Source organism: Balaenoptera ricei, chromosome 7, assembly GCF_028023285.1.
Source record: "Balaenoptera ricei isolate mBalRic1 chromosome 7, mBalRic1.hap2, whole genome shotgun sequence".
In the NCBI taxonomy this organism is placed as follows: Eukaryota; Metazoa; Chordata; class Mammalia; order Artiodactyla; family Balaenopteridae; genus Balaenoptera; species Balaenoptera ricei.
The window spans coordinates 116,545,390-116,570,718 of NC_082645.1; the positions used below are offsets into that span (position 1 = coordinate 116,545,390).

Here is a 25,329-nt window from a genome sequence, read left to right on the forward strand (position 1 = left end):
TGTGTTGGGCAAACCGAGGTGCCTGGGCTTCCGGTCCCACGCAGGCCCAGAAGGTCCGTGCAGGCCCGGAAAGTCCCGAGCAGGCTCGGAAGGTCCTGAGCAGACCCGGAAGGTGTGGTGGAGACATCACCCCTCCCCCTCCTCTTGGGGTCAGTTTCATACACGTTGTCATGCCAGCTAAATGCTCAGCAGTTGAGGGAAAAGACCAGGTCTCCATCCACTTGTGTCTTTGGTGGTCCCCGCTGCACGGTGGTGCTAAATAAATGTTTGGGTGGAGCATTTGTCCTTTCAACAGATGGCACCACACACCAGCCTGGGCCAGGCACTGTGCTTGGTGCGGGAGGATTACAGAGGAGCCAGGTATCCAGTTGGCTTTCGAAGAGACGAGGGTAGTTGTTAGGGAACTGAGAAATCACGTGCAGAATCACAGCTGTGGTGCCCAGAATGCAAGCGGTAAGTGCCCAGAGAAGATGACGGATGAGTCCCGAGAGAGCTCAGGGAAGAGGTAGGATTCCATCGGCAAAGGGGCAAAGGCACTGTTTGACGGGGGTCCCTCTCAAATGGGTAGGTCCTAACGTAGCAGAAACTGGGGGCACTGTTGGGTCTTCAAGTCAGTGGGGCGCAGAGAGAGATGGAGGCTTGAGGTCGGGGGATGGCTGGGGGTGTTTGGAGCCTAGTGAAAGAAACAGTCGCTGTGCTTGGAGAGCTCAGGGCATCCAAATGAGAGTGTGACGCGGACATGGCGGGTGAGTTAGTGCAAGGAGGGTCTGGAAAGACAAGCCAGGTTTGGATTGACTTCTACAGACTGTAGCAGCCTCTGAGGAGGCTGAGATTGTTGTTGTTTTGTTTTAATTAATTTATTTTTTATTTTATTTTATTTTTGGCTGCTTTGGGTCTTCGTTGCTGTGTGCGGGCTTTCTCTAGTTGCGGCGAGCGGGGGCCACTCTTTGTTGCAGTGCACGCTTCTCTCATTGCAGTGGCTTCTCTTGTTGCGGAGCACGGGCTCTAAGCACGTGAGCTTCAGTAGTTGTGGCGCACGGGCTCAGTAGTTGTGGCTCGCAGGCTTATTTGCTCCGCAGCATGTGGGATCTTCCCGGACCAGGGATCGAACCGTGTCCCCTGCATTGGCAGGCGGATTCTTAACCACTGCGCCACCAAGGAAGTCTGAGATTGTTGTTTTTACCCAAGGAGATGATGGGATTGGTCCAGCCCGCCCTGAAGCACAGTCTCACAGCTGGGCATCAAGTAGGCTGGAGACAAGAGGCCAGGGCGTAAGAGGCTCAGGCCCCGCAGAGGCAGTGGAGAGGGGCTTGGCCACCCCTTCACCTCCCTGACAGTTACCCACAACCCGTGATTCTCCAGGCTCTGATTTTCTTACTTTGTCACTGGCTGGTGAGAACACCCCGAGTCATTGGGCCAGCTCTCTCCAACGATCACACTTTACACCATAAAAGCAGCAAGTGAGAAGCGGGCACCCGCAACTGCGGGGTCCCCTCCCACGCACCCCGTAGAGCCTGAGGGGGTGTTGAGCTTGAGTCACCAGCTTTGGGTGAACAGAGAAGGCCTTGAACGTGTGCATGTTGCCAGCCCAGCGCCTGCACACAAGAGCCTTGTTCCTAGAAGCAGGTGCAGCTCTCGTGGGCTGGGCTGCTCACCCAGGCACTGTGGTCCCCTGCTCGGGAGGTGCCCAGGGACCAGGACCCACGATTCTGCCCGCGAACCTCATTGCTCTGCCCAGATGGCCGGCTGGGGGCCTCCGATAGCCGCGCTGCTGCTCGTAAATTGAGGTCACTGTTGAGCCAAAGTGAAATGCATCCCAAACACTGCAACGACCAGCTGATTCCCTGTGGTCCCCTCTCTCCGGTGGGGCCATGCGCTTTCCCCCCAAAGGAGGCAGCCCTCCTCCAGGCCACCGGGCAGCGCTTTCGGCTCTGCTCCAGGTGGATACAGGAGGGTTCTGGAGATCAGGCTCCTGTAGGTGGGAGGCAGCGTCCCGCCACCGCGATGGGAAGGTTCGAGTTGCGCTGTGTAGGACTGTGCTCTCGTAACCGGAACCTGTGCCTTTCCCTGCCAAGAGAGGAGAGCCTGGAAAGGGGACACCAGTCACGTTTTGCCTTTCCACTTGGGCCGTTGCCCAGACTAGTTGGGTCAAGGATCAGGAGGCGGGGGGAGCTGGGGTGCTGTTTGGAGTCTGTGGGATGGGCCTCCCTCCAGGGCAGTTTGCTTTGGAGGGAAAAGGATGTCGTAGACGTCTACAGGCGTGCAGACAGGCTCACTGTCACCCCGCTGGGTCACCACCGGCTCGCCTTCCTCACGGGATCTTCCTCGACGTGGGGAGGTGTGACACCAGGTGTCCCTGGTCCATCCCTGCAGCCTGACCGGGCACGTCGGCTTCTCCGCGGCGGCCCGTCGGGTTGGGAGCCCAGGGCGTTGGGTTTCGGGCAGTTGCTCACAGGAAGCAGATCAGCTTGGGAGGGAGGGTATCTCTGGATTACGTTCATCCTTGGGAACATGTTCTTTCTTGGGGAGAGAGTGAGGTGGGGACAGATGGGTTGGAGTGTTTGTCCACAGAGCCTGGTGACTGACATCGCCCAGAGCGGGTCGAAACTCATGCTTTCTTTTTAACCCAGAGGAAATCTGATGAAATCAACATGATACTCCTACTCCAGAAATTAAAATCAAATGTGGAGAATGAGTCATCTTAAACAAGGCACCAACAGAATTCTCCAGGGAGGAGCCCAAGGCAGTCTCAATGCCCGATGCCCTCCTGCGGGAGGGGTCCAGGCCCAGCGCCTTCCTTTTGCACCTTCCTGGGTCTGGGCCACCCGGAGGACCTGGCGCTTGGCTGTGCACACGCTGGGGTCCTGACCAGGGTGTTCTCCACCCTGCAGATGCTCGTGTTCCGTTATTTTTCTTGGTTGGTTGGTTTTTTAATTGTTCCTCGGGCAGAACGTTGGCATACAGGCCCCCACAAGAATATTCTGGGATTCTAGGATCTGGGGCGTGGCAAATCCACGGGGGTAGCTGAGGGGCTGTGTGCGGGGTCTCGAGTTTGCCACCGGAATCTGTAGATAAGTCTGTCCTTGTACAGCGGTGTCGTCTGTTCAGAGGCCAGCCCCGTAGTTAGCAGGGAGGAGCTGGCAGCAGGCTCTTTTCTCTCTGAGTGAATTGGCCTTTATACTAAAGATAAGAAAACCTCATTAGCTGTGGCTCAGACGTTAGTAAGCTTTAATGTCCCTTCCTGACTTCTACCATGTGGAGGTGAAGGGGGGAGCGGGAGGCTTCCCAAGTCGAGGCGTGGTTCCGGGGATGGGGGATACAGTGACTGCCACAGCCTACCCTTCTGAGATGTCCTGAGGTCCAGTGCCGGCCGCCCTGACCAGGAGTGCGTGCAGCTGCAGGCTGTACCCGAGAGGTGGTGGCTCCTGGGGCCCGTGGGTGACGTCCAGACCCTAGTGGAGGGTGGCCAAACTTGTAGGCCAAGCTGCCCAGGTACCTCCCAGGTGCCCACCCAGCTAACCCATCAGTGTTTTAGAAATGTATAACTTGGATTTCCAAAAGAGGGTAAGATTCCTAAATGTAGCCTGCTGAGTATAATTAAGTCACATCAGCCATCTGGGGGGACATTTGACACTTTCGGGGGATTTGGGCTCTTTCAAGGAGATGATCCCAGGGATACCTACCAGATAGCTCCAAAGCTGTATTCTTTATTTAAATGGAGTTCATTTGCTCATTCATATTTGAGCGCCTGCTCTGTACAGGCCTGTCACAATGCAGGGAGCGAGGAAACAGGCTGAGTCCCGTGGCCTCGGAGAGCTTACGTTCTCTTGGAGAAATCAGGCTAGAAAGTGAAGAGCACAGGATATGTCTAGTGTTAAAAAGGAAAGTAGGGGAAGAGGGTGGGCTGAGGGATGCTGCTGTTGCAGACACCTGAACGCAGTGAGCGATCCAGTCTGGCGAATAATAGGCAGGGGCCTCCCAGGACGCAGGAACAGCATGTGCAAAGGCCCTGCAGTGGGAGGGAGAGAACTTCAAGAAACAGGACCAATGAGCCAGCAGGACCCAGGATGCTGGCCTTGAGGGCATTCATTGTAAGCACGAAGACCTAAGGCGCTTTGGAGGGTTTTGAACAGGGTCCCGACTGACTTTTGTAAAGTCCTGGCTGCTAATTGACGGGTGGACTGTGGGAGGGCAGAGCTGGACGCGTTAGACCTGGTGGAAGGGAGCTGATGAGTGAGTTGAGAGGTGACAGTGGCGTGGAGGTGCTGCGGGGAGCTCAGCCGGAGCTGCCGGGGGGGTGGCGTGCACACACGCAGTGCATGCCCTCCACGGAGAGGGGGGGGTAAGGGAGGGGCCGCTGGGGAGGGACATGGGCTTTGGGGCTGGCTGAGTGAGCCCTTCACCCGTTGGCTGAGATGGTGAAGTTGGGGAGGGGGTTTGGGGCAAACCCCAAGTTGGGTTTGGACCTGGGAGGTGCTGAATGCCCATCAGTCCTAAAGGGGAGCCCTCGGTGATGGAATCTGGCGGATTCACAGGGTCACTTGTCAGTTAAGTGGGAACCCAGCCACGTCCACCTGTGCTGTGAGGGGGCTCAGACCGCCTGGGCATTTAGATTTAGGGTTCCTTAGAGTTTTTCCCAGTCAAAAGAAGACACACACACCCCTTCATTCCTGACACATCCCTCTTGGAAAGGCAGGTGATGAAGTTTTCCTAGTATTACTTTCCTAATTTGAATTGGGCGATTGGGATTGACATGTATACACTGATGTGTATAAAACTGATGCCTAATAAGAACCTGCAGTATAAAAAAACAAACAAAACAACTAATACTAAACTTTCATTGGGTTATTTGTATGGAAACATGTTAATATAAATGTTTCAGACATTACATGAAATTTCTAAAAATCTTATATTTGTATTTGTATGGAAATATGTATGGAAATATGTTAATATAAATGTTTCAGACATTACATGAAATTTCTAAAAATCATATTTGTATGGAAATATGTATGGAAATATGTTAATATAAATGTTTCAGACATTACATGAAATTTCTAAAAATCTTAAAAAAAAAAAAAAAAAAAAAAAAAAAAAAAAGATAGTTCCTTAAAAACATGGATATTCTGTTTGAACAAGCATAATAGTCTGCAAGACATAATTACATATTATCTCTCACTTAGCCTTCATGTTTTCAACTAAGTAAAATTGTGTCATTTAATATGATGTTTGGAAAAAGTTATCACTATAACTGCAATGTTAGAAAATTAATACTTTGAATTGCTATTAAATTATATCTTTAAAAAGTTAAAAAAAAAAAATAATAAAAAATAAAAAATATTTTGTTGTGGACATTTTGAAATATGTACATAAATAAGAAAATGGTAAAAATAATTAATAATGAAAGTAATAGTAATAAAAATTAAATAAGAAAATAGAGAAATGGTTAAAAAATAGAAAAAATAGCATAGCGTATAGTAATATATACTAGTAGTATAACATACAGTAAAATGCAGTGTTAGTGAACCTTTGTGAGCTCATTATAAAGCAGATCAGACCATCAGGTCATCTACCCCCATGTTCTTTTCTTTTCTTTTTTTTTTAACATCTTTATTGGAGTATAATTGCTTTACAATGGTGTGTTAGTTGCTGCTTTATAACAAAGTGAGTCAGCTATACATGTATACATATACATATATTCCCATATCCCCTCCCTCTTGCATCTCCCTCCCACCCTCCCTATCCCACCCCTCTAGGTGGTCACAAAGCACCTTGCTGATCTCCCTGTGCTATGCGGCTGCTTCCCACTAGCTATCTATTTTATATCTGGTAGTGTATACAATGTCCATGCCACTCTGTCACTTCGTCCCAGCTTCCCCTTCCCCCTCCCCGTGTCCTGAAGTCCATTCTCTACATCTGTGACTTTATTCCTGCCCTGCCCCTAGGTTCTTCAGAACCATTTTTTTTTTAGATTCCATATATATGTGTTAGCATATGGTATTTTTTTTTCTCTTTCTGACTTACTTCACTCTGTATGACAGACTCTAGGTCCATCCACCTCACTACAAATAACTCAGTTTCCCACATTATTTTCTAATAAAGCAGGGATTAACTCAAGTGGCGTGGCCTTGAACTTGGGCCACTTGAATTTGAGGCTCCAAGATACTGGCTACAGAGCTGAAGTCAGCACATCGAGTCAACCGGGAGCTTGCAGGGCTGTGGGGAGGAGGGTGGAGCAGAAAGAGGGTGGGGAGAGAGAAGGCGGTGTTCCTGGTGCCACAGGTGAGGGCAGCGAGCTCCAAGGTGAGACACGCATGCTTGAGAAGTGTGTCCCTGGTTCGCATGGGGGTGGAGGTAAGTGATAAACCTGGGTGCCCAGGTGAGCCTAGCAGTGGAGGGCTCCGAGTGCCAGGGCGGGAAGTCCACCTTTAAAAGCAAGTCACACCTGGAGGGTTTTGAGCTGCAGGAGGGACCTTTGAGAAAATTAAGGTCACATATGGATTGCACCAGGGAGGGAGTATTCAGGGATCTGACGGCCACGGGCAGCCGCAGAGGTGTGAGCTCTGTTAAGCAGGGCGGGAAGCTGACAGAATCTAGTAGCTGCGCCTCCGGGCAGGCGGGTCCCTCCAGGGGTCTCTCCACGCCGGGGTCCGGAGGAGGTGGAGACACAGAGCCTCAGCCCTGAGCCCTCGCCCTGAGGGTGCCAGGAGGGGCGAGACCCCAGGCGTGGCCCAGCCAGGCTGCCTGCCTGTCTGTCTCTGCTGTAAAATAACATGCTTGAGACGAAGGTTGGTGTCTGCACTCTGCGAATGTATTGGTGGACGTCAGGACTGGGTCCAAGGACGGTCTCCGCCTGCCCCTGGGAAAAGCTGCCATTCTGGGCTGTCCACGGGGCATTGAACATCACGGGACAAAAGGGTCCTGGTCCCGCGGAAGAGAGAGTGAACGAGTGCCCTGAAGCTCCTGTGAACAAGGCTGCTGGTGGTCCGGGAATCAGACTCAGACTTCAGTCCCTGGCTGGGAAGTGGCGACATTGTCAGGGCCGCGCAGTTACACTGGCTTCCAGCTTCCTTGAATGGCAAGCTCAGTGCGTGTATCTGTGTTTTAAAAGGACTGCACATCTCTATGCAGCTGCTAACACACAGTGGCTCAGGGTAATCACTGTGTCCCCCATCAATGACCAAACAAGAACAAGGATCTGTCTCCCAGAGTCCCAGTGGTGGCCTGTGCTCTGTTCTCCCTGCCCAGCCCTGAGGCCCTGCTTTCCGCCCCTCTCCCGGCCTCTCCCCCGGCCCTCCTGCCTTCTTGGCAGGGGCGGCAGGAATCCGATCGCTCTTAAATGTTAATTTCCGCTTTTCTTGGCCGCCCTTGGCAAGCTGTCTCAGTGTCCTGTAGGGGCCTCAGCTGAGTTCTCGGCTCTCAGGCTTCCAGCCCTGGGTAAAATCCGCCCCATCCGGACTTCACCCAGCCCCTCTGTTGAGGACGTGGCCGTCTCTGCGGGGCTTTGAGGCGGGCTGGGGCTCGTCTGGATGTCCTCTCTCCGTTGCCACGTCCACCTGTGTCTCTCCCCTCCGCCAGCTCTCTCAGCGGCTTCTCCTAAACTGTGCCAGTAGTTTTCAAAGACAAAACGGCATTGCTGCTTGCGTTCATGTCATCAGCAGCCGAAGTCTCTCGATCAGAAGGCTTCTGTGGCTTCCCGTAGCGTCCAGGGCCGCGGCTAGACCCTTGGCCGTCACGTTCTGGCGCCTGCGCTCCAGCTTCCGCAGTGCTCAGCCCGTCGTGTCCTCCAGGCCTGCGTGCCCTGCTCTGCCTGGCTATTCCCCCCGCCCACCCCGCTTAGAACCCAGGGGCACCTCACCTCCTCTGGGCACCTCACCTCCTCTGGGCAGCTGGCCCGGGTCTGCGGAGCCCCGCTGGTGCAGCAGGCCTTGGGGTCCTTGGGAGCAGGGCTGTGCAGTAAGGCCTCGAGATTGTGCCCATCTCGGCTTCTTTTAAAACCCTCCACTAGATGCTCCCCACCCCTGCAGTGAGTGGGACTCGGTAATACTCCCAAGGGCGGTGGGGGGCAGGGCCGGCGCCTCTTTCACTCCGATCTCTCGATCTCTCGAAGCGTGGTCAGGATGCACTGCCCTGGGAGAGCCCTGGCGTCCTTTGTCCTGACGCGCACCGCTGCTGGGGTCCCCGTGTCCTGAGCGGGAGCCTGTGGGGTGGGGGCCCTGGAGGACGTGGAGCAGGAAGCGCGGTCCCCTCTCTGGACGTGCCTCTCAGTCCCGGGAGCAGCCTGGCCTGGCGGAGCCGTCAGATCCCGCAGCTAACCGCATCCCCTGGCCATAACCACTGCCTCCCAGCTCCTTCCCCTGTGTCCGGCTGCCGCTTCCTAAGAGGCCCAGTCAGACCCAGAGTCTCAAGTAGGAATTGTCATTAATGTGACAGCCCACCCGTCACACGCAGGCTGCGGGCTCGAAACCATCATAAAGCTCTCCTTCCTCACCCGCCCACCCACAAATCACATTTTATCCTCTGCGTTGATTCCCATCAGGAAACAAGGCTTCATCTTTTGGATCCGAAGTATTTTCACGTTCTCTCGTCTCAGTAAATGGCTCCACACGCGGCCACAGGTTGCCTGGTCGGGGCAGAGCCGTGCCAGCCCGGTGACCAGACCTCTGGTCCAGCTCCGACACAGCCTGTGCGGACAGAGCCGTGCGGTCACCGCGACTGATGGGCGGGGGGGGGGGCCGGTGTCCCCCGCTGGAGGGTGGACTCTGGGTGGGGAGGAGCCATGCGAACTGCGTGGGGACCGGGAGACAAAGCCCGGCAGCACTTCCTGGCCCCAGCTGCCTCGTGCCTCCAGCTGGGTCAGTGCCGTCCTCTCCTGGAGGCCCAGCTCCGTGCACGGTTCTCTGCGGAGAGGAGCCCGGGGGCGGGAAAGGGAGTCCGAGCGCGTGGTCACATCCGTTGTAACCTCACAGGGCCGGCATGGAAGTAATCTGGGATCCCACTCAACTGGGGAAACCATCCAGGTGCTTCACCCCTTCCTTCAAATAACTGGCATGTTTGTGAGTGCTGATGTATGAGTCACAAATAGAAGTGTGTGTGTGTGTGTGTGTGTGTGTGTGTTTTGCAGGGGGGTGTTCCGGATGGACTGGGGAACTCCAGGATGGGAGGTGGGTGGGAGGGACGGCGGTCTGGGCGCGGGTTGGGCATGTTTTTAAGGGACGCGTCACCCCCAGGCCCCCCTTTGCTCCCTCCCCAGAGAGGCAGCCACTGCTGTCCTGCCTCCTGTGCATGTGTGTCTAGGCCCCCTGGCCCTGAGGATGCCAGGGCCCTTGCTCTCCCCTTCTGCCCTCCTCACACACTGTATGAGTCAGCTAGGGCTGCTGTAACAAAATGCCGTAGGATGGGGGGCTTGCACAATGGAAATTTATTTCCTCACATTTCTGGAGTTTGCGAAGCCCAGGACCAAGGTGCTGATTTGGATCTTGAGTGAGGGCCTGATTCCTGGCTTGCAGACAGCTGCCTTCTTGCCGTGTCCTCACCTGGCAGACAGCAGAGAGAGAAGTGAGCTCTCTGGTGCCTCCTCCTGTAAGAGCCCTGATTCCACCCACCTCATCTAACCTCATCCCTCCCCGCCCCCCGGCAAAGACCTCTCCTCCAAATATAACCACATTGGGTGTTAGAGCTTCAACAGATGAACTTGGAGGGGGACGCGTTCAGCCCATAACCCAGGTCTTCTCTCCAGGGTGTTCAGGTGCAGGAATGCAGCCTTCTCTGGCCTCGGGATGACCTGGAATCCACCCTAGAGCCACTGCCAGCGGGTCACTCAGAGCCAGGACTGGGGCTGCTGATGCCCGCCTGTGTTGGCCGAGGCAGGGGGGGTTCAGTAGTCACTGAGCCCTGCCCCTTGTTCTCAGCGCCTTGCCTGGGTTCCCTTTTTCTCCTTCACGCAAATCAAATCAGAACAGTGCTATTACTACCCCATGTTACAAAGATGAAAATGAATCTTGTGTAAGCTGTTTAACTCAGGGTCATCCCCGGGAGCCATAGAGTGTGGACGCAGACTCGGTCTGCTGGCTGCATGCTCACTGCACGCGGAGCCTGGGGCCGGGCTATGTCATCCCCACTGCAGGAGCTGCGGAGGCTGGCGCTGGGCCCCCAGGTCCCTCGCATGAGTAGGGCCACCCACCTGTGTCAGAAGACAAATTTCCAGCTGCCTGTGGACAGCAGTCAAAGAACAAGGGACCTGAGGACAGGTTACATGAACCCAGCCATACTGGGGTGAAACTCACCTGCCCTCGGGTAGCCCTCAGCTCCGAGTGCTGTGGCCCAGCTGTGGCCCAGCTGTGGCCAGCTGTGGCCAGCTGGAGCGTCGTCTGCCCAGGTCCGCTCTGGGAGAGCATGTGAAATTCCCTGCTCTGAAATTGGCTCCTGGCAGGTCCTTTCCTGTCCGTTGGCCCTGGTGAGAGGTCTGCTTGGAACCAGCCACCTTGTTCACCTCCAGAACCCGCCACACGCCTGGGTGCCCCTTTCCCAGAGAAACCGAGGCCTTAGGAGAGAATCTGTGTTCTTTCCCACAAACATTTCCTTTGCTGACTTGGTAACAGCACAGTGATCCAGTGAATATACCACGTTTCATCTGCAGAAGTCACACAAGAATACCTTATATCCACAAGCGGCCACGTGTGTCTTATTTGTGTTTGTGTATTTGGGGTCCAGGGAGGATTTAGGGAGCATGTGGGCAGGGAGCCGTCCCCTCAAATCCACGGCAGTGATGCCGAGTGTTGCTTGCCCAGGGCTGGAATCACAGCGGTGGCTGTTCCTACGATGGGACCAGCCACTTTCTGGGCAGAAGGAGATTTATTTCCCCTTCCCTGCACCCTGGAACTCGCGGTGTGGACAGATCCTGTTTTGTCCTCCTCTTTGACTGTAATGAATGGGCCGGCCAGGTGCTCACGCAGATCTCACAAGCCTCATTGTGCCCCAGGAAGAGGGAGGGCAAACAGCAGGGTAGGGAACACTGCTGGGGCTGTGTACAGCAAGAGAACAGATGAGACGGGCATAAAGTGGGCATAGAATCCGGGGAGTGAGCCCTGCCCTGCTCCCTTGCGCCAGGAAAAGTGACACGGCCTCTGGAAGAAAGAGGATTCCCACTTGCCCTCAGTTTGCTCTTTAACCGTGTTTCACTTGCTCAAGGGCAATTCCTTTCTCCTTCCCCTGCTCACAGGAAGAAGCACATTGCAGAGCTGACGCCGTAGCGCAGCATGGTTGCCTGAGACAGAAGCTTCAGCAATTGCTGGAATAACTGGAGGGGAAATATGAAACCTTAGCCGTTCACCCGGCAAGAGAGTTTCAAGATGGCAGCTCAGCGCATCCGAGCTGCCAACTCCAGCGGCCTCCCGCGGTGCAAGTCCGAGGGGACCTTGATTGACCTGAGTGAAGGGTTTTCAGAAGCAAGCTTTAATGATGTCAAAGGTGAGCTCCTGGGAACGGTACTGGCTGGGGTTTGCAAGAGCTCTAAGACCCAAGGACTCCTCTCCTTACAGGCTGCCACGTTCACGTTCAGATAATTAAATCTCAGCTCTCTAAACTTCATCGTGTTATGAATTCAGCCCTGGAACAATATCCACTTGTTTTGTTTTGATGGGTTGGGAGGTTGTTTTGAATTTTCCTCTTTGTAATGATACTTCTTCTTAATGCAGAATATGTTTCTCTTTTCATGAGTTTTGGTGACATTAAGGTAAGAGCTTGGTGGTGTACAAAACTAAGGGGAAGGAGAGTGTACTAAGTCAGTGAGGTCCTGCGAGCCACTGGAGAGTAAAAGGGTGGCCGGGGACAGGGGTCAGCACGCTTTCTCTGCAGAAGGTCAGAGAGTGAATACTTGAATCTGTGTAGGCCATATGGCCTCTGTCACAGCTATTTAACTCCGAGATTGTAACGAGAAAGCAGTCACGGAAGAGAGAAAACAAATGGCCATGGCTGTGTTCCAGCAGAACTTTACAGAAACGGCCGGCTGAATTTGGCCCGGGGGCCAGAGTTTGCCAAGCCCTGGTTTAGAGGTGGCCCCGGGGTTTCCCTAACAGCCACGTAAAACTGGGCTGGTGATAAAGCCTATCTTTTGGACACCGAGGTGGATGCCAGTGGGTCATTTTCCTTCTAGAGTCCATCCTGCCCTCACCGGCCATGGTCGGTGTCTCCCGTGAGCATCCTGGCATCTTGTACTTCATCGTCCTCGTCACCATCACCACCGTCAGTTGACTTTCCCACCACGTTTACCGAATTCTGTTGAAATGATCCATTGCGCTGCCCACAGACAGCTCAACGGCAAGAGCTTTCGCTTTACCTTTGTGTCGTTAGCCCCTGGCACAAAATCGGTGCTAAATAAATATTTCTGGAACTAATCTGCTGCCTCCCAGATAAAATCATGATGCACCACCCCGATGTGCTAAAATCATAATGTGCCTGTTTCTGCCTTTCTTCTTCTCTCTTCCAGTTACCCTCAACTTCCTCTTCTTCCTGTCTGTCCTTTATGCTTGTGGCCCTGAGCAGTGCTTAAAATGTTCTTTTAAAGAAAAGGCTAACAAGGGAATCATGAGGTTTTATTAATAAGAGCAGCGGACCTGTTGGGTGTTGCTATACGTAATCACGCCATTTGTTTTTCGTGGTCTGGTAATGGGCATTGTTTTCTTACTTTGTAACCCAGCTAGTCATGGTTGAAGCGGGAAACTGGGAGCTCAAGTCGTGCAGTTTGGGCTGGGATTTTGAAACGAGGGGCAGAGAGCTGAATTTTAAAAGATAATGATGATGCCGCTGCTGATGTGGGAGGAACACTGCAGCTGGGGGAGGAAGGCAGGCGAGACAGCCGGGGATGTGGGGAGGGGCTGGTTAGCGGGGGGGGGGGGGGGCGGGGAGACCCCCTGACTCCACTCCCGAGGGGCAGCCTGTGGCCCAGGCAGCATTTCGGCCCAGCTGCTCCCCACACATGCCGATGGTAGAACTGGCTTCAAGGTGGGAATCTATTCCAGCCAGAATATCTGCTGCAGAATCTTCTGCCCTAATGAATGTTTTTCCTGCATAAGAACCGAGGCAGAGGGTAGGAAATGTATTATTCAGTGAACCGAACCTCCTGACACCCAGGGATATTTTTTTTTTGTATTAAAATCAAGGTACCTGGGAATCTGGGCAACACTCTCCAGAATTCATTAAGATGGAATTCGATACGGATTTTCCTGCATTTGATTGGATGGAAGCCCCAGCCTTGTGTACACCCCAGGTGTCTGTGGCCCTTGTCTGATAGAGGGCCGGGTCTTGGAAGGGAGCTCACACCGCGGTCCACTTCCACGGGGGCCCGACGGGAAGGGGCGCCGTCTCCCATCAGACAGGCCTCATCCTTGAGTGAAATATCTATTACTGCTCCTCTCCTAAGGAGAGTGCTTGGAATTTTGAGTAAAACCATTTTTATTCTCCCGTCTGGTAAGAAGACTAAAGTGATCATTTGCACTGATACGTTTTCTCAAGTTATGTACACAGCCTGCCTAATAGCTTTGGTTTTTAATTTAAAAAATATTACTGTAAGGGAATTATTCTGGACGAACACAATAGGGATATAACTTTTGAGGAATTCTAACAAGATTTTAGTAGCTGGCCAGCTTTCTTTGATTTTCATTTGGTTTTAATTTTTATGTGACATTTTCATTAGATGTGTCAAGGAAACTGGAGCCTGTGACTGCAAAACAAAGTGAGAGGGAAAATCGCATATTATCCCCTGACCCCAGCTGACCCATCTGCCTTCTTCCACCTCCCCTTGAAGCCATTATCTTTGACTTTGCTGTTTTTATTCACTGCCCCCCTTCAGTGTTAAGTGATTGCTCTCTGGTGTGATTTTATAGCAGAAGGGCACAGCCCAGGGGGATTCTACCTTAGCCTTTGGACAACACCTTGTCCCAATAACATGGGTATGGCGTCTCTGTTGTAAGCTTACAGGATGAGCATTCATTCCACGGATGTTTATTGGGCACCTGCTATGTGACACAGGCCCTGTTCCAAGGACACCACTGCGAGCAAAACATAGCCTAACAGAGCTTACACCCTAGTGGGGCGATGGAGCCCTCCCCGACAAAACCAACATAAATACGTATGGTACATTTTATATTGGTTAATGATGAATGCTATGGGGAAAAATTAAATTAGGAGGGGGCCGGAGATGTCTATTTAAACATAACATTTTGTGAGTCTTTACCTTGTACTAAGCATTATTATGCTAATCACTTCATCACCATCATCTTGCTTAATCCTCGCCAGAGCCCATCGAGGAAAGGTGGTTCATCCATCGTGAAGAATGTCAGGCTCCCGAGATCACACTGCTGCTAAGGGTGTAGATTCAAATCCCAGGTCTGGTGATCCCAGTACCAGCTTCTCCCCGACACCCCAGACAGGGTGGTAGGTGACAGCCTTCGAGGCCCAGATTCACACCCTGCTAATAAGCGTATTTCTGTAATTTAGTTAGTGTAAATAAATAGAAGCTTTCTACTTTATTGCCTGAGACTTTGCTGAGGACATGGAATTTAATTTTCATTATTTCCCTTTATTTATTTATTTTTAAAGATTTTTTTTTTTAATGTGGACCTTTTTTTTTTTTTTAAGTCTTTATTGAATTTGTTACAATATTGCTTCTGTTTTATGTTTTGGGTTTTTTTTGTGTGTGTGTGGGATCTTAGCTCCCCCACCAGGGATCAAACCCACAACGCCTGCATTAGAAGGCAAAGTCTTAACCACTGGACTGCCAGGGAAGTCCCCTCACTATTTCCTTTTAAAGAAAAGGGAAACTGGCAAATGATTTTTTTGGGGGGGGGGCCAATTTGGTAGAACAGGATGTCTGTTGACTTAATCATACATTAGACAAGATGTAGGTGTAGTTCCAGTAAAAATGTAGTCCTTTCTTTGCTTGTTTACATAAGCAACTAAAAAAAGTTTACTTTCATTTGTTTGTTACAGGAAGGCAGCAAACTCCATAAAACAAGGACAGTTGGGATGGGGGGGTTGGAGAGAAATATATGGGCTTACCTTCGTGTCGTTAGCCCCTGGCACAAAAGAAGAAAGAAGTTTCTTCATCCTCTGAGTACATGTACTTTGTTATGTATGGGAGGGAGAGAAAACACTTAGGTTTCTAATTATCTGTTACTCTTCAAAACACACCCTACTTGTTTAGATGACTTTTTTTTTTTTTTTTTTTTTGCTGTTCCAATTGCTGTTTACCTTGGTAACACTCAGTTGAACGCCAAGAACCATAAATTAGCTTGAGTCACCGTTTAAAGTGTTGGGATTTTTCAGACTGCTTAAAGAGTTGTTCAAAAAGAATGTGAATTACAACCAGACCTAAACCTTTGATTTTCAGGGGATGACAGAGAGACCATTTCCATGTTGTTCTGAATGATCGTTTAAAAGAGGTTGAAAGAGACCAACCTCAAAAATCTTATTTCATATAAACAGTTTGATGAAGAATGGGTTCAACTTGGAAACTAGGAAACAGGCCTGATAGTCAAGGGAACCTTCCCCTTGGTTTATGTATTTTATGCTGAAGGCAGGACATGGAATCAGCTCTTAGACACCGAGAGATTCTGTTGCGGGTCTTTTCCAGTCCCTGGTTACGTGCATTGGGTCACTTAACTCAGCATCACTGTGTTTTCTAAGTAAATCACATTCAGCTTCTCTTTCGACCTAGCAGCAGTCCCGGTAAGTTAGTAACATAAAGAAAAGTTGGGTCAAAATGAGATGTTTAAAACCTGGGACATATTGATAATTCCATTATGCTGATTCATGTTTCTGTGGATGGTGGAGAGACTCTCTGTGGCCTTTCCACCTGACTCAGACTGCGCGTTGGGATGGGATAGAATCTGGGGAGACAACGCTCGATTTAGGCTGTCGGCCAGGTGAATCGCCCACCAGATTTTACTTTGGTTTGTGTCTGTCGTTTACTTGCCGGACTCGTTGTCTCCATGTCGGGGGTGATGGTTTTCCAGACCTCTCTTCTCCCTGGTGTTGACGCTGCTCTGCCTCGCCCTGAGGGCCCGCCCTCACCTCCTGTTCTTTGTGTTTTACGCAGTGCCTTCTCCCAGTGCCTTGCTCGTAGACAATCCCACGCCCTTTGGAAATGCAAAGGAAGTGATCGCAATCAAGGACTACTGCCCAACCAACTTCACCACCCTCAAGTTCTCCAAGGGCGACCACCTCTACGTCCTGGATACGTCAGGTGGGGAGTGGTGGTACGCACACAACACCACAGAGATGGGCTACATCCCTTCTTCTTACGTGCAGCCCTTAAACTACCGGAACTCCACCTTAAGTGACAGCGGGATGATCGACAATCTTCCAGACAGCCCGGACGAAGTAGCCAAGGAGTTAGATTTGCTCGGAGGATGGACAGATGACAGGAGGGAGTCCAGCAAAACCTACAGTAATAATCCTTTCTGGAACGGTGTCCAGACAAACCCGTTTCTCAATGGGAACGTGCCAGCCATGCCCAGCGCGGACCTACCGACTCCCAAAAGCACCGTTGACTTGCTCCTCTTCGACACGGGCACATCTTCGTTCACCGAGTCCAGCTCAGCGATGACCAACAGTGCCGGCAACATCTTCGACGAGCTGCCGGCCACCAGCCGCCTTCACGCGGAGCCGACGGTCAGGCGGGACAACCCTTTCTTCCGGAGCAAGCGTTCCTACAGCCTCTCGGAACTCTCCGTCCTCCAAGCCAAGTCCGATACTCCCGCGTCCTCGGGCTTTTTCACGGGCTTGAAATCGCCAGCCCCCGAGCAGTTCCAGAGCCGGGAGGACTTCCGGGCTGCCTGGCTGAGCCACCGGAAGCTGGCCCGGTCCTGCCACGACCTGGACTTGCTGGGCCAAAGTCCCGGGTGGGGCCAGACCCAAGCGGTGGAGACGAACATCGTGTGCAAGCTGGAGAGTTCGGGGGGCGCCGTGCAGCTTCCCGACACCAACATCAGCATCCACGTGCCCGAAGGCCACGTGGCCCCAGGGGAGACGCAGCAGATCTCCATGAAGGCTCTGCTGGACCCCCCGCTGGAGCTCAACAGTGACAGGTGCAGCTGCATCAGCCCGGTGCTGGAGGTGAAGCTGAGCACCCTGGAGGTGAAAACCCACATCGTCTTGGAGATGAAGGTTTCAGCTGAGGTGAAAGGTGACATTTTCAGCAAAAGCACAGTGGGCCTCCAGTGCCTGAGGAGCGACTCAAAGGAGGGGCCCTTTGTCCCCATCCCACTCACCTACAGCTATGGGGACACGGTCCGGGTCCAGCTGGACAACCTGGAGCCCTGTATGTACCTGGCCATCGTTGCCCACGGCCCGAACATCCTCTACCCTTCCACGGTCTGGGACTTCATCAATAAAAAAGTCACCGTGGGTCTCTATGGCCCCAAACACATCCACCCATCCTTCAAGACGGTGGTGACCATTTTCGGGCATGACTGTGCCCCCAAGACCCTGCTGGTCAGCGAGGTCACCCGCCAGGCCCCTAGCCCGGCCCCAGTGGCACTGCAGCTCTGGGGCAAGCACCAGTTCATCTTGTCTAGGCCCCAGGATCTCCGAGTCTGCATGTTTTCCAACATGACCAACTACGAGGTCAAAGCCAGCGAGCAGGCCAAGGCCGTGAGAGGGTTCCAGGTGAAGCTGGGCAAGGTGAGCCGCCTCATCTTCCCCATCAGCTGCCACAACGCCAGCGAGCTCTCCGACTTCACCTTGAGGGTCCAGGTGAAAGACGACCAGGAGGCCATCCTGACCCAGTTTTGCGTCCAGACCCCACAGCCACCCCCGAAAAGTGCCATCAAGCCGTCCGGGCAGAGACGGTTCCTCAAGAAGAACGAGGTCGGGAAGATCATCCTGTCCCCATTTGCTGCCACCACCAAGTACCCGACTTTTCAGGACCGCCCTGTGTCCAGCCTCAAGTTCGGCAGGTTACTCAAGACGGTGGTGCGGCAGAGCAAGAACCACTACCTGCTGGAGTACAAGAAGGGGGACGCCATCGCCCTGCTCAGCGAGGAGAAGATCCGGCTGAAGGGGCAGCTGTGGACCAAGGAGTGGTACATCGGCTACCACCAGGGCAGGGTCGGCCTCGTGCATGCCAAGAACGTGCTGGTGGTGGGCAAGGCGCGGCCCAGCCTCCTGTCCGGGCCCGAGCTGAGCACGGCGGTGCTGCTGGAACAGATCCTGCGCCCGTGCAAGTTCCTCACCTACATCTACGCCTCCGTCCGCACGCTGCTCATGGAGAACATCAGTAGCTGGCGCTCCTTCGCCGACGCCCTGGGCTACGGGAACCTGCCGCTCACCTTCTTCTGCCGGGCCGAGCTGGACAGCGAGGCTGAGCGGGTGGCGTCCGTCCTGGAGAAGCTGAAGGAGGATTGTAACAGCACGGAGAGCAAAGACCGGAAGTCCTTCCAGAAGGAGCTCATGATGGTAAGCGCCGGGTGGGGCTCGGATGCGTGGAGAATGGGGCTCGGTCCAGCCTCAGCCTCTCCCCTTGCACGTGTGGGAACGGGTGTGGTGTCGGGAGTCCGTGGACCGGTGTCTGGGCCCCCGTTCTGCTCCCTGAAACTCACACACACCTGGGGATAGGCATTGACGTGGGACCGGTAGGGACCCCCAAACAGCTCGGAGCCACTGTGGCGAGGGTCGTTCAGGTCTCTTTCTGCTGAATTTGTGAGCTCCTCTGGAGGTCCAGAATGCATCTCTGCCTGCCCGGTCAGGGACGCAAGGGGGCCCTGTGCTCCACCCGCCCCTGTTTAGATCTCTTGGGACAAGATCCATCCTTTCATCAGATTCCCAGCGGGATCTGTGACTCGAAAGTTTGATGAACCACCGCCCCAAAGTCTGACTTTATCTTGCTGTGAATTTTTCTCTCCAGGCCTTACTTGAAGGTTCTCCCCTCTCTCTGTGTCATTTCCTCTTCCTCCTTCTTGTGTGTGTTTGAGTTGGGGTGAGGACGGCCTCTGTTTTGCCAGCACAACTGGGAACTTGGACCCTAAGAAGTAAAGAAGGGGGAGTGAAGAGTCCCACTGCTGGGCACAGCCGGCCCACAAGCCAAATGGGAAGCTTTCTGGGCCCGATCACGGCCTCCAACAGGCTTGCGCTCTGCGCTGGTCATGCCGCCCACAGGCGGTCCACTCTAACTGCCAGTTCAGTTGTGGTGGCCTTGGAGGAGTTACCTGGGAGAAGCCTAATGTCCTTGGGCATCCCTGGTCACATCTGTGCCGGACATTCTCTGTCGACTTCTTTCTATGATAGAAGCCGACTCAGGTCTCTTCCTGGTCCTCATGATGTGGACACGTCCCTAGTTTTTGTTCCCACGGGAAACCCCCGGGACTTGGTCATAGGCTTTTCTCTCGTGTTCCGCCGACTCCACACGGTCCTTTTCGCCTCCTAATCTCTGTAAGGTGTGACTCCCAGCGCCCCTGAATTTCTGCCACTTCAACTCCCCTCCTTCCCCCCACACTTGCCATTCTGAGTGAACACCTGTTGGAACGGATGGGCCAGGCGTGTCTGCGTGAGCGAGGACGCACGCGCGGCCAGAGCTGTACAGCTGAGGGTCATCGTTGCATGAACGTCCTGGGCTGCCCCGTGGGGCTGGGGGGACAGAAGGGATACGGTCCACGGTGGCACGGCCCCTGCCGCAGGGAATATGCATTGCAGCCCGGCAAGGGATCGAGGCGTGAAGAAAGACCCCTTGTCGGTGGCCCCAAGATACTAGAAAGCGCCAGATGCGTGGAGCAAGATGAGAGCCTGACATTGCCCAGAGGAGGGAGACAGGAACTGGAGGTGGCAACCGGGGGGTCGTTGGGGGCATCCATCGCTGATGGGTCGCCGATGGCAGCTTCGGTTGGGAGGCGGGGGAGGAAGCCGGTTGTCATGGCAATGGGGGGGTGAGGCGGGGGTGGGGATGGGCAGCAGAGGAAACTCCCCCCGAGCCGGATGGGGCTCCTGCACAGCGGGGACCCAGGACCCTCCCTTCAGGGGCTTGCCTCGCCGGCCCACCTGTGAGATCAATTCCCGGAGCTTGCTTCCAGCCCGAGCTGCCCGGTGCCCTCGTGGATGGACCTCGCACAGTGGGCGGGGTGAGCGTCCAACTGGGATCCGCGCTCGATGGTGGAATGATGTGCATTCATGGAACATAAAGGGTATTGACCGTTCCTTCGTCACAGCTAGAAAACGCCCACCTGGAACCGGCAGACGTGCAGGACGCATCAACCTGAATGGCTTCCTCCCGCCCTGGACAGAGGTGGCTCTCACTTCCATTTCCTCCTCATTTCTTTTCATCTTTTTTTATTCAACTTGGAGAACTTTCTCTGAGAGCAGGTTTTTCAGGTGGCTTCCTTGGGTTAGTGTGTGTGAGGACGGGGGTCTGTGTGCGTCCCAAGTCCCTCTCCCTGGCCCCCGCCCCCCCCGCCAGCCCCACACCCACCAGGACTCCCAGAGAGGAGGAAATGAACCTTGACCTTGGCAGGAACTTGGCCCCGAGACAGGTTAGGTTAGATTTGCGGTACAGAAGTGAAACTGGTTTTGCAACATTTCCCCCACTCCTCTCCTATCTCTTCATCTTGTGGGCTGGCAGATTTGAATGGTTGGCCAGACTTCTAGAAACCACAGGCTGATTTATCCCAGCGTGTCTCAGGAGTCACTGGAAACCAGGTGTTTTACTTCCAGGGACGTAACAAATCACTGAGCAGTCAAGCTTCCTGTGGCCTCAACCACTGATTTAACCCACCCCCTCTCCAGCCCTGTCACAGCCAGATCACCTCTTCCCCACCCCTCTCATTTTGAAGGTAGTTTTCTGTTTAGTATGGCTCCTTGGTTTGGAAGCAGTGATTGAACGAATTAGAAGTGGTGAAGGTTTTGGATGGTAAATTTGCGGGAGATGGGAAGGAGAAAGGAATCAAGGACTGAGGTGTCCATCCCTCCACTGCCCTCTGCACGAGGTCCGGCCCCTTCCTCTGCCCCACAGGCCCTGTAAGACCCAGCCCCGCCTATCACACCCCGGGGGCTCCTACCTGCCCCTGCACACCAGCCATTCTGGCCTTTTCTCTGTATCTCGGACACACCCAGCTGCCCTGCCCCAGGCCTTTGCACGTGCTGTTCCCTCTGCCTGGAATTGTCTTCCCCCAGTTTCATGTCGTGGCTTTTTATCGTCCTTCAGATTCCAGCTCAAATGTCCTCTTGTCAGACCTTTCCTGCAGCCCTGGATAAAGCAACCTTGTGTCTCTGGGTCACTGACCCTCTGTGTTATTGTATCATTGTCTTCACAGTGCTTTCTCGAATTTGAAATGGTCTTGTTTACTTGTATTCATGGCTCTTGTCATTACCCTAACTGGATATGAACTCCACGAGGGAAAGGACGCTGGCACGTAGGAAACAACCAGATAGTTGAGTGAATGAATGAATGGATGCAGGCTAAGAATCTGATCTGGATGCAGTCTCGTGAGGTCAGACGTGTTTCTGCTCTCTGGTTCCGTTCCCTCTTTCTATTGTTTTAGTGCATATTTTCAATCTCAGAGCTGGTCCAGAGGCATCTTGTGTAACCGTATGACCTCCCGCTGTGCCTCTGCTGCCCTTGCTTACCTGCATGGTGTGACCACCGTGGAAAATGCCCCTCTGTGCCCGGTCCGCCCAGCTCTCCAGTAGAAGCCATGCATGTCTGTGACAGAGGATGGCCATCCAACACCGATGATGCCCCCCCCCCGCCGACTATAATGAAAATGGGGGGAGGCATGATGCTGGGCTGACCCCAAGGAGAGTGACCAGGGTGGACAGAGCTCCCAGAGTCCCCACGCATTAGAGGGCATTGAATGAACCCCTGGGGATCTCTTAGCTGGGGGGACTTGTGGGTTGGAATGGGCACCACCTATTTGAAGAGCTTTTGAAGTCAAATTCTGTTGTCAGAAACAGGCCCGCGAGAGCTGGTGGCGGGTAGATGGCTGCAGCTTCTAACAGAGCTCGGAAGAGCCATCACGGCCGGCCAGGGGCAGGTGTTTGCACTCCATACTCTTTCAACATTTCTCGGGTGCCTATTTGTGTGCTTAGTGGGGATGCTGGGTGTTGGGCCTTTCCCTGAGGGACATGCGGAGTGAACAACCACAGGAGTGCAAGACAGACTCGTAATGGGCCCCGAAGAAAAGATCCCCTTGGCGTGGGTGGACCAGGGAAAGGCAAATATCCCCCCTGACTCAGGGGGGATGTGCAGAATCCCATCCAAGAGGGAGGGGCTGTCGGGTTGAAAGCACAGTATGGGCAAGGGCCAAGGGTGCAGAGGAACAGGGGATGGGGTAGAACCAGAGGCTGCGAGAGGCCGGAGGCTGGGCTGAATCAAGTTGGTGATACATGGGGGGATGGGAGGGAGGCACACAGCCACCTGGGCTGGATAATGCTTGTGCTTTATTCCGTGGGCACTGGGGAGGGGTGTGTTATTTTAGGGGATGTGAAGGGGAGCCAGGTGGATCCAGGTGTGTCCCTGTGCCTTGGGGATCTACCCAGGTGTGTCCCTACTCCTTGGGGATCCAGGTGTGTCCCTGCACCTTGGGGATCCAGGTGTGTCCTGCTCCTTGGGGATCCAGGTGTGGCCCTGCTCCTTGGGGATCCAGGTGTGTCCCTGCTCCTTGGGAATCAGGTGTGTCCCTGCTCCTTGGGGATCCACGTGTGTCCCTGCTCCTTGGGGATCCACGTGTGTCCCTGCTCCTTGGGGATCAGGTGTGTCCCTGCTCCTTGGGAATCAGGTGTGTCCCTGCTCCTTGGGGATCCACGTGTGTCCCTGCTCCTTGGGGATCCACGTGTGTCCCTGCTCCTTGGGGATCAGGTGTGTCCTGCTCCTTGGGGATCTACCCAGGTGTGTTGCTCCTTGCTGCCTTCTAGTCTCAGAGCCACTCAGGTGACAGCCAGTCTCCCCCTCCCCCCCCCCGCCCCCCTGAGTGTCATTCTTTCAGAATACCAGGACACCTGGCGGTGGAGGATCTAATTTTCACACACATCCCTGCATTCTCCTCTATTTAAGGCAATGAGTGGGCGGGTCATTTTTAGCAGAGGTCAGAGATGAAAAGTACAGGTCAAACGGAAGTGCTGTGAGTCAGGGAGCCCCTCACACGCTTGTGCCTAGATCCCTTGGCTTTTTACCCCCATCTGCCTTCAGACCTGGCCGACCTTAGCAAGAGGGCGCCCTGTGCAGTAGCCCTGGGTTTTTTTCCATCCTGCCCTGGCGGGTGGGGATTGGATGGCCGATGGCCCTGGGTCTGGGTTGCGGCGTGGCCGGGATGGGCAGTTCCCAGGCCACGTGCACATCGGTGCTGACCGTCAGAGCCTCTGGGGTCCTGGGGTCTGCCCCGCTGCTGTGGCTCACCCCAGGTTTTGCTTTTTTCCAGAATGAAGATCATCCTCATTGACTTTTCTGTTTGTAAAAACAGCAGATGCTGCTTTTTGCGTTGCTATTTGCCAGTCCTGAGGAACAGCAGCAGAGAAGGCCCCCGGCCCGTCTCCCAGAGGCAGCCTGTGTTAGCGGTCTGCAGTGTAGACACTGCGGATATTCCTCAGTCCCCTGCGTCTGCCCTGCGCTGTCCATATTCTGCATTCTGTACACGCCTGGAGAGCATGTACAGGCGGCTCTGTCTGTGTCTGCGTGGAGCCTGCGGGCCCCCCAGCTGGGCAGGTGCTCTGGTCCTCGGTCTCCGGTAGGGCAGTGGCGCCTGGTCTCACCGTTACCCCCGCTGCTCCGAGCCGGGTCCCGGCCCCGTGGCTCTGCACGCTTGTCCCTGTGCGTTCCATGACACCATGCTGCGAGCTGTAGGAGCCCTCCAGACACGGGAGGAGCCAGCGTTGGCGCGTGGCAGTGGGTGTCACTTCGGGGCGTGCAAGGCCTGAGAATGACAGGGGATGCTTTAACAGCCCTGCTGGTGTCGAGAGCTATCACTGCAGCGACCAGACTGGACGGCCCTGCTGGTGTGTACACACTCCCCTCACCTCTCTGAGCCTTGGGTTTCGATGTCGGTTTTTGTTCTGTTTCATGAAGGCAAGAAACGACAGAGTATGTTCCTCTGTTTTTAGGGCATTAATGTTCCTTCTGATACACTTTGTGGGTTTGGGGAAGGGTTTTCTGAGTGTGGTCGAAAGCCCAAGCGGAAGACATTGCTATGTGTTTGTACCAGGACTTAATGACAACACTCAGCACTGAGTAGAGAGAAGGATTTGGCTCATGCTGTAGAACTGCGTGGATTGGGGTGATGGCCATCTCGTGCTTGTGTGTGTGTGTGTGTGTGTGTGTGTGTGTGTGGAGGCTGGCAGAGAGAACACTGAGGAGCCCAGCTCTGAGAACTGGAAGTGTTTTCATTCAACGACACACTTTCAGTTTAAGAGATTGTTCCCGACTTTGGGGATTACGAGAGGCGCAGTGTCCTCCTGGCCGGGAGGGAGGGCGGAGGGAGGGGGGGAAAGAAGGAAGGGAGGGAGGGAGGAAGGAAGGAAGGAAGGAAGGAAGGAAGAGTGCTCTGGGCTCTTGGAGAAGTTTCTCTGAAAAAGGGAAAGTTACTGTGGGATATAAGTCAAGGTGGGTGGTTGCTTTAGGAGTGAGGTGCGGGGTGAAATCAACACCGAGAACCTTGAAAACTAATGGAAATAAAGGGGGATGTTGAGATCAGGGAGAGCTAGGGCTGGAGAGGACGGTGTGGAGCGGTGCTCTGAATCAGGAGCCAAAAGCTCTTTACCCCCCAGAAGAGGACACAGTAACTACCTGCTGTGCACTTAGGGAGGTGCCTGGGGACTTCCTGCCGGGTGGTCCCAAAGCCCAAGGCTGCGGATACAGGGAGGAGCAGGGTTGCCATGGTGACTGCCCTCTGGTGTTCTAACATCTCAGGAATGGGAGCATGACTGGGGTGGACATACAGCAAAGGGATGTTTCGTTGTATTTTCATAAGAATGTCTCTTCAAACAGGGGTTGACACACTGGCCCGCGGGCCACCTGCTTCTGTAAATGAAATTTTACTGGAACGCAGCCCTGCCCACTCGTTCAAGTGTTGTCGTGCTGTTCTCACGCCCCACTGGCAGAGTCAAGTGGCTGAGGCAGAGACGCCATGCCCGCAAAGCCAAAAATAGGTCCTGTCTTGCCCTTGGAACAGACTTGGCCACCCTGACTGAAGTCATGGGTCACTCCAGCTCGTGGGAGTCCAGCTGGAACCAGCCTTGTGCTTTTTTTCTGGTATCACCTGTGTATACTGCTGTGTGTGCTTCAGGGAAAGGGTTCCAGCACCATATCCCTGCCACTGAGAAGTTTTCTATTGCTGAGACTTGGTGGGCACCCAA

The 25,329-nt window shown here is 53.9% G+C and overlaps 1 protein-coding gene across 2 annotated transcripts in view; it reads left to right on the forward strand.

Moving 5' to 3' along the window:
• SH3BP4 (SH3 domain binding protein 4) overlaps positions 1 to 25,329 on the forward strand; it is a 91,848-nt gene that overhangs the window by 61,598 nt on the left and 4,921 nt on the right. For both annotated transcript variants that reach the window (XM_059928977.1, XM_059928976.1), the window contains 2 exons: positions 11,219 to 11,466; positions 16,094 to 18,453. In XM_059928977.1, the coding sequence (XP_059784960.1) occupies positions 11,349 to 11,466; positions 16,094 to 18,453 (2,478 nt within the window). In that variant the 5' untranslated portion in view covers positions 11,219 to 11,348. The remainder of the gene's footprint in view (positions 1 to 11,218; positions 11,467 to 16,093; positions 18,454 to 25,329) is intronic.